This window comes from Ceratosolen solmsi, unplaced genomic scaffold (assembly GCF_000503995.2).
Source record: "Ceratosolen solmsi marchali unplaced genomic scaffold, CerSol_1.0 scaffold47, whole genome shotgun sequence".
Classification (NCBI taxonomy): domain Eukaryota; kingdom Metazoa; phylum Arthropoda; class Insecta; order Hymenoptera; family Agaonidae; genus Ceratosolen; species Ceratosolen solmsi.
The window spans coordinates 408,605-422,244 of NW_011948419.1; the positions used below are offsets into that span (position 1 = coordinate 408,605).

The 13,640-nt window shown below is 34.6% G+C and overlaps 5 protein-coding genes across 6 annotated transcripts; 3 read left to right on the forward strand and 2 right to left on the reverse strand.

Annotated features, from left to right (window-relative positions):
* Positions 1 to 2,086: 2,086 nt before the first annotated feature.
* Positions 2,087 to 3,528, reverse strand: Psf3 (DNA replication complex GINS protein PSF3). Of its 2 annotated transcripts, XM_011497383.1 has the most exons (2): positions 3,267 to 3,528; positions 2,087 to 2,715 (listed from the first exon to the last, which is right to left on the reverse strand). In XM_011497383.1, exons 1-2 carry the CDS (start codon positions 3,307 to 3,309, stop codon positions 2,171 to 2,173), a joined length of 588 nt encoding a protein of 195 aa, XP_011495685.1. In that variant the 5' UTR covers positions 3,310 to 3,528; the 3' UTR covers positions 2,087 to 2,170. The 2 variants fall into 2 exon arrangements, with proteins under 2 accessions (XP_011495685.1, XP_011495684.1); XM_011497382.1 differs by lacking the exon at positions 3,267 to 3,528 and having other exon boundaries at positions 2,087 to 2,791.
* Positions 3,444 to 4,378, forward strand: RpII18 (RNA polymerase II subunit RpII18). The gene is made up of 4 exons (XM_011497754.1): positions 3,444 to 3,534; positions 3,592 to 3,605; positions 3,875 to 4,053; positions 4,131 to 4,378. Exons 1-4 carry the CDS (start codon positions 3,444 to 3,446, stop codon positions 4,339 to 4,341), a joined length of 495 nt encoding a protein of 164 aa, XP_011496056.1. The 3' UTR covers positions 4,342 to 4,378.
* Positions 4,379 to 4,442: 64 nt separating this feature from the next.
* TyrRS (Tyrosyl-tRNA synthetase) lies at positions 4,443 to 7,699 on the reverse strand. Its single transcript, XM_011497385.1, has 8 exons — positions 7,506 to 7,699; positions 6,438 to 6,869; positions 6,069 to 6,331; positions 5,776 to 5,991; positions 5,289 to 5,483; positions 4,912 to 5,179; positions 4,692 to 4,833; positions 4,443 to 4,626 (listed from the first exon to the last, which is right to left on the reverse strand). Exons 2-8 carry the CDS (start codon positions 6,812 to 6,814, stop codon positions 4,513 to 4,515), a joined length of 1,575 nt encoding a protein of 524 aa, XP_011495687.1. The 5' UTR covers positions 6,815 to 6,869; positions 7,506 to 7,699; the 3' UTR covers positions 4,443 to 4,512.
* Positions 7,700 to 8,135: 436 nt separating this feature from the next.
* On the forward strand, positions 8,136 to 9,623 carry LOC105360756 (bridging integrator 3 homolog). The gene is made up of 4 exons (XM_011497755.1): positions 8,136 to 8,140; positions 8,237 to 8,341; positions 8,408 to 8,582; positions 8,721 to 9,623. Exons 1-4 carry the CDS (start codon positions 8,136 to 8,138, stop codon positions 9,465 to 9,467), a joined length of 1,032 nt encoding a protein of 343 aa, XP_011496057.1. The 3' UTR covers positions 9,468 to 9,623.
* A 1,440-nt stretch (positions 9,624 to 11,063) lies between these two features.
* Xbp1 (X box binding protein 1) lies at positions 11,064 to 12,929 on the forward strand. Its single transcript, XM_011497386.1, has 3 exons — positions 11,064 to 11,399; positions 11,965 to 12,477; positions 12,589 to 12,929. Exons 1-3 carry the CDS (start codon positions 11,116 to 11,118, stop codon positions 12,692 to 12,694), a joined length of 903 nt encoding a protein of 300 aa, XP_011495688.1. The 5' UTR covers positions 11,064 to 11,115; the 3' UTR covers positions 12,695 to 12,929.
* Positions 12,930 to 13,640: the final 711 nt, after the last annotated feature.

Sequence of the window (13,640 nt, forward strand, 5' to 3'; positions counted from 1 at the left end):
AAATTATATTCATTAATATTAAGTAAATAAATGTAAAGTACTTTCGAAAATTCAAACGTAATTTTGAAATAAATATGTCTCTAAGTTAGAAGGACGAATACTTTAATTATAACGAAGAAAAATAAATTTCATGATGACTACTACTCGATAGAAACGAATAAGAAAAAGTTGGCAAAAAGTCAACGTTACGCGGGGTTCCCAAGCGGTCACCCATCCAAGTACTAACCGCGCCCAATGCTGCTTAACTTTGGTGATCGGACGAGAACCAGTGCTTTACAGAATGGTATGAACGTTAACACTAACATTATTAAGGAATAAGGATAAAAGGTGAAAAGTACTTTCAATTTTTCCACGCAACACTATCGCATTCCCATGTATTGGTTGCTCCGCATTTTGTTCCAATTACCAGCCACCGTTTGGTGTGGTTGTGGGTAGTTTTGATGTGATAGGTATGGGTGAGGTGGTAGTTCGAGTAGATGGGAATGTGATATTGTGATCGTTAACGTTCATACCATGCTGTAAAGCACTGGTTCTCGTCCGATCACCAAAGTTAAGCAGCATTGGGCGCGGTTAGTACTTGGATGGGTGACCGCTTGGGAACCCCGCGTAACGTTGACTTTTTGCCAACTTTTTCTTATTCTTTATTCCCAATGATATAATTATTACATTAATGTATAAAGAAGTAAAAGTAAAAAAAAATATTAATATTTTTTACATTTTAATATTCTTAGAGAGAATAATGATATAATAATACTCAGTTTTAATTGCAGTGAATAAGCCGATTGTTAATTTATACTGAGAATAATCCGTAATTTGTATAATTATAATTAAAAATAATTTTAAAATTCACACTCTGAAGAATCTAATGCAATATACATTTAAACATATATATTTGTAAGGGAAAGTTCTATTAGAATAATTTAAAATCCAAACATCTTATATTCGTGTAATAAATACTAATTTCAAATAAAATGTAGATATTAATATTTTTTAAATAAATAAATAAATAAACTTGATTACATTTCCCTTTCTTTATTCTTCAAAATATCGTAGAATAAAACATTAAGAATTTAGTATAAAATTCTGTTGATAGCCCATCATGATAATTATCATGTAATATATAATTATAAACAATCAAATGTTTAAAACAATCAAAGCTAAATTATTTTGTCTTCATTAAGTTACTAATAAGTTTCATTTTAAAGACATATATATATATGTTTTAAATAAAAATTGGGTTTAATAAATTAGTTATACTAACTAAATACAAATTTATCATTGCATTGAAATGTTCGTTACCATTTATGAAAAATCTTTTTAGTACGCATATGTGTATCGATTAATATTTACTATAATAAACTACTTTTAATTGCAATAAATTTTTCTAGAAAGTACCAAGATGTATACTCATTTTTAGGATTTAAACTATAAAATATAATGAATAAAATTGTTTATAAAGAAAAGGCATTTAAAATCTTTAAAATGTATGAATATCTAATTTTATTGAAATTATAAGGATTATATTAATTATTATACCTTAAATTTTTGAAAAATATATATTTCAACAATCACTTTCAATATGAATGGTACTTATTGAAATTGTAATTCCTTTATATTCCTCAACGACCGTATTATTTAGTAATAAAAAATAATGTTATTTGTTTATGAATAATGTATTAAAAATTTTTTATGTTTATTGACGAGTATAAATAATAATCTAATTATTTTTATATTATGATTTATTATTTATATTTTTATATCATTATTAATTATTTCAAGTAGTATACAAAAAAAATAATTGTTTCAAGTTCTAAGATAGCTAGAACTAGATAAACAATAATTAAATAAATATATTATGTTTAAATATTTTTAACTATTAGGAACTAATGAGAAGTATATATGACAAATTTGAATAGTTCTGAAAGTATTAATAATTGAACTATTCCAATTTATGTAATTAAGATTAGTAATTAATTCTTACAGCAATATTAACGTAAGCTCAAATAGAGCCATAAATCAATTAAATAACAATTAATCTTCTAAACATAATGTTAATTGAACTTATTACAAAATAAGATGTTTGATTTTCATCAATGAATTCTACATAAACATATTTTGTAATGAAAATATTATTTGTATAAAAATTAATTCATCTAATCTAATGATTAAGTTAAACAACTAAACGTTTGCGTTTTCTTATATTATCTATAACATCGGATGTTTCTATATGTTTCACTCCTTTATTTAACCATGTAAGTAACTGTAGCTTTCCACTATTTCCTTGTACTAGCAATTTTTTCTCTAGAGTCGAAAGCTGTCCACGCAATAATGGCGTTGAAAAAGGATTCTGTTCAGAATCCATGATAATTCTAAATCGAGACTTGAACACTTCTAGAAGAAATTCAGCAAGCTTATGATTGTCGTCGGTAGTCGTGCGAGGAAGTCGTAATCCTAGTTCATAAAAGTACTGATTCCATTTACATAATTCAACGGAGCAGGCATCAGCCTCTAGAATTTCCTTATAACTGTCCTTAAATATTTTTGGTATTTCCCAATTTATAATCGACTCTCCTCTTCTACACAAGGCATCTGCCAGCCACAGTGGAATGTCTAATTTTGTTTTCGGCGCTATATCATCTTTTTTAGAAGATGCACATAAATATCCAAGGTTAGGTAGTGATTGTTCAAATTCAGCTTGTATACGCTCCTCCGTAACTAATATTTCCGTAATTGAAAAATAAGAATCAAAATTCAGAAACGACATTATTATTATTATGATCTTTATTGTACAACATAACTTCAAATTTATTCAGTTCTTCCGTTCTTTTCAATTGAACGTCAATAAAAACACCGGATTCCTCGCGAAACGCAAGTTATAAAATACTTATAAAACGTTCACCCGTTACTCAATGTCATTTGAATAATTTGCTTGGCTAGCAGTACTTGGCGACTTACGGCAACAGCAACAACATTTTGCATGTGCACGAGATGCGCAGAAAAGAACAGATTTTGCTGATTACGCGCATACCGTACTATTTACCTTATGACATTTAAATTAACGTTTTGTCTTGGAATACCGTTGGCTGTTTATTTACCGAAAATCGAAAATATACATTTCACGTATTTAACATTGAGAATATAAATTTTATTACGCGTACGGCGAATGAATCAATGCACAGTATGGACTGCTATATAAATCAATTATAGGGCTAATACAGATATCGTCTGTGATAGAAGTCGGCAGTAGTGGAGCGTTATTTCCTTACTCGAAATGCGTTCACTCCCGGATTGGTTAATCGAACTTGTCATTCAGGTGATATCAGGCTCGGTGCATTAGTAATCTGGTGACGAAATTACAGAGGACAATTTAAGGTATTGACTGATAGGAAACGCGAACGGTGCGCTCGTCGTCTCCCCACGAAGATTACGCGATATGCGAACGGATGGCTATTGACTGCCATCTGCCGGTCATTGATAGAGTGAAGTTTAATTACAAAGATTTGAAATGGCTGATGATGAGTTTGAGGCCGACGAGTAAGTATATTTAAATGTATCATTTAATCGATTATTGCTATCGAGCTGTAATTTTAGCTAAATTTAACATGGTACGCGCACTTTAATAAAGAGTCGTGAATTAAATGGCCATGTAAATTTAATTAAAATATGTATATTTCATCTTGGTCAATGTTCAAAGTTACATAACCTCCATCTGTTTTATGCCGTAGATAAATAATATGTAATATTTATCCCACAGTTTGTGTTATCTATCAATATCCATTTGTGTATTGGCAATTTATATTTAGACTCAAATTTTGCTGATAAATTACGTGTGACCTTAAAGCGTGATTTAGAATATTTTAAGCCGTATGATTAGATAAATGTATTTGTTTGTATCATTAGTGTTGTGGATGACTTCGATGATGTTGAGGACGATGATAATATTGAGCTAGAGCAGCAAGAAGACGAAGGAGAGAATTTTGAGCTCGTTGCAGCGGGTGAAGCGTCGGGTAGTGTTCAGAAAAATAAAAGAATAACAACCGGTTATATGACTAAGTAAGTTTTCAAATAATATTTAAAAGATATTATTCACATTCTTGATATATAACTTGTTTGATGTAACTTTTCTGCAGATACGAAAGAGCAAGAATATTAGGTACAAGAGCTTTGCAAATATCAATGTGTGCTCCTGTCATGGTCGAATTAGAGGGCGAGACCGATCCTTTACAAATAGCGATGAAGGAATTAAAGCATCGCAAAATTCCAATTATTATTCGTCGTTTTTTACCAGATCATAGTTACGAAGACTGGGCCATTGATGAATTAATTATTATTGATCACTAAATTTAAGAAAATAGGATATACTCTATTTATTTTATTAAGCATTAAACTAAAGTTAAAGAAAGTATGTGAAAATTTTTTATTCGACATTGGACATAAAAAAAGTATCAACATTAATTACATTAATATTTAAATATTAAAACAAATACAAGTGCTTTGTTCAAGAGAAATACGTTATTTGATAGGGACGTTTCTCAGAGTATCAGCCGTGATTTTTTCATTTGTCGATGTGATAAGTGGATTACCGCTCCAGCATGCGTTTCCATTTCCGTCTACTATAAGGTCCACCTGTAGTTAAACAAGACAAGCATTTAATTCAAATGGAATGTCTTTTAATACAAAATTTTCCATACCTGTAGTTTATTCCAAACCTTCTTCTTTGGATTCAAAACGTCATCTGGACTTCCACTTTCGTATCCTTCTACCACTATTCTATCACCAGGTTTACTGCTTGGTGGTGGCCTTAAAGGTTCGACCGCATGTGTTTCAGTATCGCTGCAATATTATTTTTATTTTACATATCATTTGACGTTATAGATATCAAGAATATAGATATCGTGTATAGTATCTTACACCGAAGCACATAAAACCATTCCATGTGATGCAACACCTCTTAAAGTAGCAGCCTTTAAATTTGCTAATATAACAACCAATCGATCTTTCATCTCTTCAATTGGAACATAGTTTACAAGACCACTGACTATTACTCGAGGTCCAGATTCTTCTGCCAAATCAATTTTTTCTATATACAAATTGGCTGCATCCGGGTGCATTTGTACATCTACAATTTTTCCTACTCTAATGTCTAGTCTAGATGGAATAATTTCATCGGCGACAGGTTCTATTCAATAATGAAGTAAATTTTAAGACTATGTAAAACCAAGTAGAATAATGTATTTATATAGTAAATATATATATATATATATATATATATAGAATATTAATATTACTTTGTTTCTGTGGAGGTGGATAAGCCTTTGCACTAAGCGACTTCAATTTTGGATTATTTGAAAATTCTTGTCTTATTGGATCTAATAGTTTGTTTATATAAACTTCTACAGCACTTTTTAAATCACCTGGGTGAATTAATTCTTTCTCGAAAGCACTTTCAAGGTCTTCATACTTTTCAAAACTAATATCACCTCCTACAATAATGAATTTAAATATTTGATATTTATTTATAATTTAAAAGTACTAATTATAAAATGATATAAATGCATATTTAAACTATTTCTGGAAAAAATATTTGAAATTAAAGAAAATAAAGAAAGCTTACAAATTTAAATTATTGTCAATAAGAGTATGTTAATACATTTACATAAAAATCTTTGGCCATAGTTAATATATATGTATAATGTAATTAAGCGAAAAAATGTTTATGTAATTATAAAGAAAATGTTATAAATATAGAAATATTCAAATAATTCGTTTATATACCAAATTCAGCGGCTCTTGGTACAAGGAATTTTTCATTCTCTTTGAATAAAGGGAATAAGACAAATTTTGAAAATGATAAAATTCCATTGTCTGTAATATTTCCCGGTTCGCAGAAAGCTTTTTTCAGTTTCTTTTTTACAGATGCCGCGTTATCTAATAAATCAATTTTTGAATCTTCTTCGGAGGATGACATTTTTGCTCCTGCCAATCCTGGAACTGAAAATATTGAATTTTAAATCAAACTGTCCCGTTATTTTAATTTCTTCATTTATAAATAATAAGTTGTATTTTACTCATAGGATTCATTAAATGAACACGTTTTTCAAAGCCTAGTATTGGTAAATATTTTTCAGCAAAAGTAAAAATTTTTCTTTGATCAATGCCCCCAAATTGAGCATCAACGTGCAAATATTCTTCATCTAACAGCTGCAAATTTGGGTATAATAATCCAGACAATAAAGGATTGGCAACTTGTTTTATAACTTCTGCACCAGCTTTTTTTGCATCATGCTCGGTTACGACAGAAGCCAATCGATACATATCTAATGTATATTCTCTGATGAAAATATTAAAATTAAATTAAATAAAGTTTAAATACCTTAATATAATATAATCATTTTTACATGGTTATAGGTAAGAGTAATCGACGATTGATTACTTACTTTAATAATTGATAGTCGGAGCCTTTACAAAACTTCAACTTATCTATTGGAACGTCGATAGATTTCAACATTGCCTTAATAACACTTTCGTAATATTGTGTTCTAAGTTCCAATAACTCCCATGGTGCCTTCATATTATCAAGATAAGCATGAAGATCTGCAAAGAGGATCGTAACTTCTACACCTGCTCTTAAAAAGTCAACGATCTTTGACATCGGGGCAAAGTAGCCAATGTGAGGTTTGCCTGTAGTGGCAGTGCCCCAATACAGTTTTAGATCGCGTTCTTTTAAAATTGTTTTTAGTTTATCATCGCCAAGCCATTCGGCTAGATTTCTGGTTATGAGTTGGTATTTTTCTTCCCAAGTCAATTTCTCCATATTATCTTTATAATTATGAACAGCAAGATGACAATGATTATGTTTACTCTGAAATCTAAAATTAGAACTTAAATAAGCTGGAATGAAATTTGATATTTTAAAGGAAAAATTCAAGATATATCTTCTCATTGAACTGTTTTACGAATTTGTAACAAATGTTTTTCACCTCTTTTATAAAATTTTAATTAAATTGCAATTAATATTAAATTATACAACCATTTATAAGGTATTGAAAGTTATATTTTATAAGGTATATATATATATATATATATATATATATATATATAAAAGTTATGAAACAAAGGTTTTAAAAAAAGACTTTGGAAAGTAGCATTGAGGTCGATTTATAGTTTTTTTATTTGAATTTGAGGATTCGGGCATGTGTGGGCACAAAACAGATGTGAATAAAGAAGTGATTTTATAACCTAAAGATTTATTTTGATTGTTATGGCTTAACGGCAAAATTATATTATATTATTTGAAAATTTAACATATTATTGGATATATAAAAATTCCATTGTAATTTTAAAATAAATCTATTAAACATATATACGATAGTAAACATTTTTTAAACGAGTATGAAAAGTATACAAAAAATAATTTCTTAAATAAAATTTTAATGAAAATCAGGATAGAAAATTGTTAATAGAAAATAGAGGGAGAAAGTAACCTTGGCTATTCACTTTCTTACCGTTGAACTTTCCAGCTGTTAAAGAAAATCCCATAAAATCAAAGCACACTGACAATAATAAAAACTTAAAATACCGACTTAAGGGACGATTTTTCAAGTGCGATTCATTATAGTTTTAATCGGCCTGCCAAATGTAACTTGCCACTAATGCTTCGAGTAGTTAATAAATCACCTTTCATTTAATAAAAGAAATAATATTATTTAACAGCTATTAACCATTTTATATTTTATATTTTATATTTTTTGTGTGTGATGATTTTAAAGTTTTATTATTGAATAAGATACATACAGTTTGAATTTAGCTTTGGTAACACTGAGAATCTATTTGGGCATGCGCATTTTGAACGGTAATCTGATTTTCATATATAACATTATCAACAACCATTACTATCCATAATAATTATTATCATTTTTTATGATAATTTTTAAATTTAATTTATGGTATTATGCTAATTATTGTGTGGTCTTTGTCATCTCTTAGATGTTGTGATTTATTAGTAAGCCGTACTATAATGTGAACTTAATTATGATACTAGAAATTTATTAGTATCTGTCGTTGTTATGAAATGATGTTTATGTAATGTATTAATAGCAACAACACTTTAGAATTATTTGTTTAAATAATCAAACATGTGGTAAGTGTTAAATTATTCCAATGTAGAACGAATTTGTTATTTAAGTTTGTACAAGCCATTTCAATAAATCATGTTTTAATTGTGTCGTTTGAATAGGAATTCATTAAGAAAACAATGGATAGAGAGACCTACACCAGCTCAACCGTGTCTTACTATTTCAGAAGATAGCGAATTAGATATGACTGTTCGTATTGTTAAAAGGTAATTAAAAATTTTATATTTTTTTCAAACAACAAATTGTCTTTCTGCTATATGTATCGATAATAGTGTCGAACGCTGTATTAAGCAATTGGAGAAAGATATAAAGAAATATATAGAGTCGATCGAGCAGTTGGATACAGCTGACCAAACGTTGACAAAAAATTTGACTTCTTATAGTTTAGTTCATGCTAATGACGATTTTAAAAAATTAGTCGCCGATTACCATGTGGCCACAGCCGAGGTAACTATACACACGTATCTATCTTGTTATTGCACCAACATCTTTGGTCCAAGCTTATAACAAATTAGTAATGTATGGATATCGATAAAAGTTTAAAATTTCCATAAAACTTTACCTAATCTTTCGTAATGCGTTTATACGTGCTTGCGATCTTTATTGAACGTCATTATAATATTTTTAACAAAGGCTGGAAAAACGGTTCAAGAAGTTGTCGAAGGCTACACTAAGACATTCACAGAGCCAATAACAGCGTTGTACGACAGTTTCTCACGCATTAAAGCGAGTTTGAATAAACGAGAAGATCTTGTGAGTATCTGGAAGAAGGCACACGCTAATTTGATCAAATACGAGGCTAAGCCTGATAAGACAGCTGAACAGTGCGCTAAATTGGAAAAGCAACGAAGGGTGGAAGAGGAAGCAGCCAACGAATTGAAAATTTTTCATGCGAGTCTACTCGATGAATTACAAATGTTTGTTAAAGAGAGGCAGGAGTATTTGGAACCCTGTGTTAATGCCTTCCTGACTATTCAGTTAATTTATTATACTCAAACAACGGAGCAATTGAACAAACTAATATCAGTAGCCGATGGTACAGAGTCCATGGAGCAATTCAGTAAACTAAAACCAGTAGCGAGTGGTCTCGAGTCAATGGAGCAATTCAACAAACTATTACCAGTATCCAGTGGTCTCGAGTCAATGGAGCAATTCAACAAACTAATATCAGTAGCCGATAGTGGAGAGTCAATGGAGCAATTCAACAAACTAATATCAGTAGCCGATAATCTAGAGTCACCTACTAGCTTAGCAAATTCAATGAAGGAATACGAGCAAAGGATAAACGATCAATTAGATCGTATTAAAAGTCTTGCGATTGTAAAGAAATAATTAAATTTTTGGGTAAATATTTTGAAAATTTATATTTTAAATATTCAAAACAAAATAGCATTTAGGATATTCACTTAGGTCCTACCGTTAGACATTTATTTCTAAACGATTGTTACAATATATCGAAAAGTAATTTAATTTTTTTATAAATGCGTTCGTACGACACAAATTGATTTTATAAAGGTTGTTATCGTTCGCTTTAATCGATTTTTGCCCGAACATGCGTAACGACTCCTAGGCAGCATTCCATACTTTTCTCAAATTACAATTGTCTCGCGCGCTAATACACTACAACTCCAATTATATATTTTTTTACTTGAAAAATTTCAATGAAACATTATGGATTATATGACGTGCACGTTATGTTTAAATGGAGTCTTAATAAAAAAAAAAGGCCCTTAATATATCATACCAGTTGTTCGGCTTATCAACATTTTCCAGTGTACCTCATCGATAACATAAATATCCGACACCATTGCATCATTAATGCCCCATTAACGCGCTCTTCTATTACGAGATAATAATTAATGTTACATCATTGTACTATATAACGGCCATAACAACAATATTATTTCACGCATTCGAAATAAAATTGTCCGGCCGATGACTTTGTTAATACGATTAGTAGAATATAGCGTCTCGCAACATTTGCAATCGTTCAATCGTTCTACAATACCAAGAGAGTTTCGCTAAATAAGGCGACACATACATATTTTTATAATCGTTAATTTTCACTCTCGCGAATTTTATTGCAATTACAAGTGGCCTTATTCTTCGACATTATGTATTTTCTTTTATTTTATAATGTACGAACCTACTGTACATTCCTCAATATCAAGCTCTACTAATTTATCCAACGCTTATCATTAACCGGCTATTTACTACAACCAATCAATGTATCCAACGAATAAATTCAGTAGGTAATGCAATTAATGAGTAATACTTGTTCATATTTCGATCACATCCCCTCCCACGCCGTTTTCCTGCAATGAGCAAAGTATGTTAAACGCTCGTGGTCGAATCAATTGTGATAAATATAATCGGGCCCCTTGGGCCTGAAATAGCCAAGCGTTGACGAATCGATAATGGCAATCGTCGTCCAGTGCATTAGTAAATAAATAAAAAATATCGGCCCACTGGCACGGAAATCTTTATTTAACTGGTACGGCTGCGCAAAGGGACGGCTAAGACTCTAATAATACGAGCGTCGATAAATAATTGATAGAGGAGAGCTGAAATACGAAGCCACGGGCTGCGACTATCGTTGGCCGCCGATCTCAATTAATTCATCGCTCGATCAAATCTCTCCCTCCGACCGACTGCCCAGGAGGACTGGGACGACGACGAGGAGCCGCGCCTGCGCCTCGACCAACGCGGCCATTGGCTGACCCGATGAGGTAAACAGTACCGGAGAGGCCAATCCGCTCGCACCACATAGCTCGACCAACATAGCGCCCAATCGGCGTCGCCCTACCCAAGTTCCGACGACCTCGACGTCGACAGTGCCCCGAGGATGTCGCGCGAGCTCACAAACGAGCCTGGTCGTTCGAGTGATCAACACGAGTCCTGCAGGAGTGGCTGAGCCGCGAAGAGCAGAGACGCGTCGACGAGGCCTGGTAGAGCGTGTCGTGCAGTGCAGCATCCGGACATGAACGCCCTCAAGAGCGTCATTATAACGTTGCCATCGGCCGAAACGACGGAGAAGCCCGCGGCCAAGCTCAACTTCACCGCGGCATCCATCCTCGTGGATAAGCTGAAGCTCGGGACGGCCGGTAAGAAGTTGGGGCAGCTCGAGCATATGGAGATGGCCGCGCCGGACTCCCTCGTCGCGGATGAGTTCGACCTCGCGCAGGAGTACGGCGGCCTCGTCGCCGTGCGTGGCAAGAAACGTCGACTCGACCATCTCACGTGGGAGGAGAAACTCCAGAGGAAGTAAGCCCCTTTCACTTTATCACGCCGTTCGGTGCAATAATTGCGTCAGCATTGCATCATTCTTATCATTATTTAGATTTTGACTTTGATGCACGTTCGCCGGTGTATTTTATTTCAAACAAAAACAAATAAACAAAAATGTAGCTCTGGATTTTTCTCTCTCTCTCTCTCTTTACTCGTTTAAAGTGTGTGCGCGTGTGAGAAAGAAACGTAGGTAGAAACGCTGTGCCGATTAATGCGGTAAAAATGTCAGCGATGAATTACACTGCGAAGAAATGTGTATATATATATATAAATAAAATAAACATATATACATATACACACGATGGACAACGAAAATTTAATCGTCGGCTGCATGCTTTAATTTTTTATTGCCACGCTTGTTTAATGCGGCTGATTGTCATCCTGGCCGAATGGCCTCGTGTATTATTATTATATCGCCAATTTGATGATTCGAACAGTGCTCGATGTGATTAACGATTTTCCGCTTCCATCCACATAATAAAAACGTGTCTCTGTCGCGCAACCGTAACTCAATTTTTTTTTTTAATCCTTTGTCCTGTAGAAAATTAAAGAACAGAGTGGCAGCCCAGACATCGCGGGATCGCAAAAAGGCAAAGCTCGATGAATTGGAGGAGACGGTGAGGCTGCTGAAGGAGAGGAACGATATCCTCGTGGAAGAGTGCGCGATGCTGAGGGCGCAAAACGAGCTGCTCGTCTCGGAATCGAGGAGGCTGAAGCGAGGCGACGGAGAGTCGGAGTCGAAGGCATCGACGGGGCAAGTGTGCTCGAGGTGTCAAGCTTGTGTCGGCTGTACTGTACCAGCGCTGGGATCTGCAGTATCCCCCCTTAACCCTCTGCAGCAGGGTGGAACAGTACAAACGGCGCGGTCTCTGACGCTGAAGCCAGACGCTTCCGTGCTGCTGAAGATTCTGACTCTCTACCTCCTCTCGAAGATCTATTTAGCGAGTTCCAAGCGGACGATTACATCGAGCGACTCGAAGAGCTCGCAGAAAGCCTTCTGCGAGAGGTTACCACCGAAGTGGAAACGTGTTCTACTCGATCAAATGAGCAGCAGGTGAGATTGCGCAGTCGATGAGCCGCCCAGGAGAAAGTAGCCGCCGAGACTTTTTACGGCCCGCGGCCTCGGTGGCGGGATTTACTCAATTTTTCGTTTCGTTGCTTGCAGGACGCAGTCAAGGAAGAATGTCTCGGCCAAGAATTTGACGATCCAGAATCAATGGTGGGGGAGGCATCATGTTATGTGGAAGCCGATACATCCCGTGGAAGCATAACGAAGACGAGTGATCGGGTGGAGTTGTTGCATGACGCCCTACCCGTCGGTGTCGCCGCGATCCCTGTAATCCCACGGGTCTCGATAAGCGGATCCGGCGGCCTTGATATCGCGGAGAAGGTCGAGATCAAGGAGGAACCCATACACGCTGCCGAAATGGTTTACGGCACTTACGACGAAGCTACCAATTGCATAACGATAATTTACCCCGAGGTGGAGCAGGAAGAGGATGATGATGATGATAATGATGATAATGATGATGAGGAGGAGGTGGAGGAGGAAGAGGAAATGAGGGAAAGGGAGGGAGAAGAGGCGGTGGCAACGACGACGGTCACGACGGTTGTCCAGGTGGTCTCGCCTACGCACTCGTATAGCTCGATGTCGCCGACGAGCGTCGGCTCGGAGGAAGCCGAGACCGGCGCCCTGGCGCTAGGCAAACTCGATTACGTACAATCGGATGGCGGTTACGAGTCTCATGGCTCGCCCGCAAGCTCCGTAAGTGGTCCTGGCACCGCCCTCGCGGATCTCTGGCACGAAAGCTTCTCCGAGCTGTTCCCGAGCCTTGCCTGAACAAAGCTCGGCAACCAATTTTACAAGATTTGCCTTCGCCTGTGATAATATCAGCATAGACGTAACATTCCTCGAGATTTCATTCAAATTATGCTCTGCCTGTTAATTAAGGTTTTACTCTTGAATCCGGTGCAGGAGGGATAGGAGGAGGAGTCGGAGGAGAAAGAAAAGGAAAAGAAGAGCGAACGTAAATGGACTCGATAATGAACTACATCGAGATTGCTTTGATTATTGGATCTGAATGTTTCATTATCATTTCACCAAGTGAATCTATTTTTATAATTAATGATTTAATGTCAGCATACGTGTATGAGAAATGTCTAGTTTGTAAGTTAGTAGCTTCATTGTAAGATTTCAAAATATTTTAAATGTACATA

Coding starts and splice junctions, on each gene's coding strand:
- Psf3 (XM_011497382.1), bottom strand. CDS start 2,764: ATGTCGTTTCTGAATTTTGATTCTTATTTTTCAATTACGGAAATATTA.
- RpII18 (XM_011497754.1), top strand. CDS start 3,444: ATGGCTATTGACTGCCATCTGCCGGTCATTGATAGAGTGAAGTTTAAT. Junction 4,054..4,130: donor ACAACCGGTTATATGACTAA/GTAAGTTTTCAA, acceptor ACTTTTCTGCAG/ATACGAAAGAGCAAGAATAT.
- TyrRS (XM_011497385.1), bottom strand. CDS start 6,814: ATGGAGAAATTGACTTGGGAAGAAAAATACCAACTCATAACCAGAAAT. Junction 6,332..6,437: donor TCCGACTATCAATTATTAAA/GTAAGTAATCAA, acceptor TATTTTCATCAG/AGAATATACATTAGATATGT. Junction 5,180..5,288: donor TCCACCTCCACAGAAACAAA/GTAATATTAATA, acceptor ATTATTGAATAG/AACCTGTCGCCGATGAAATT.
- LOC105360756 (XM_011497755.1), top strand. Junction 8,342..8,407: donor ACTGTTCGTATTGTTAAAAG/GTAATTAAAAAT, acceptor TATCGATAATAG/TGTCGAACGCTGTATTAAGC. Junction 8,583..8,720: donor ACCATGTGGCCACAGCCGAG/GTAACTATACAC, acceptor TAATGCGTTTAT/ACGTGCTTGCGATCTTTATT.
- Xbp1 (XM_011497386.1), top strand. CDS start 11,116: ATGAACGCCCTCAAGAGCGTCATTATAACGTTGCCATCGGCCGAAACG. Junction 11,400..11,964: donor GAGGAGAAACTCCAGAGGAA/GTAAGCCCCTTT, acceptor TTTGTCCTGTAG/AAAATTAAAGAACAGAGTGG. Junction 12,478..12,588: donor CTCGATCAAATGAGCAGCAG/GTGAGATTGCGC, acceptor CGTTGCTTGCAG/GACGCAGTCAAGGAAGAATG.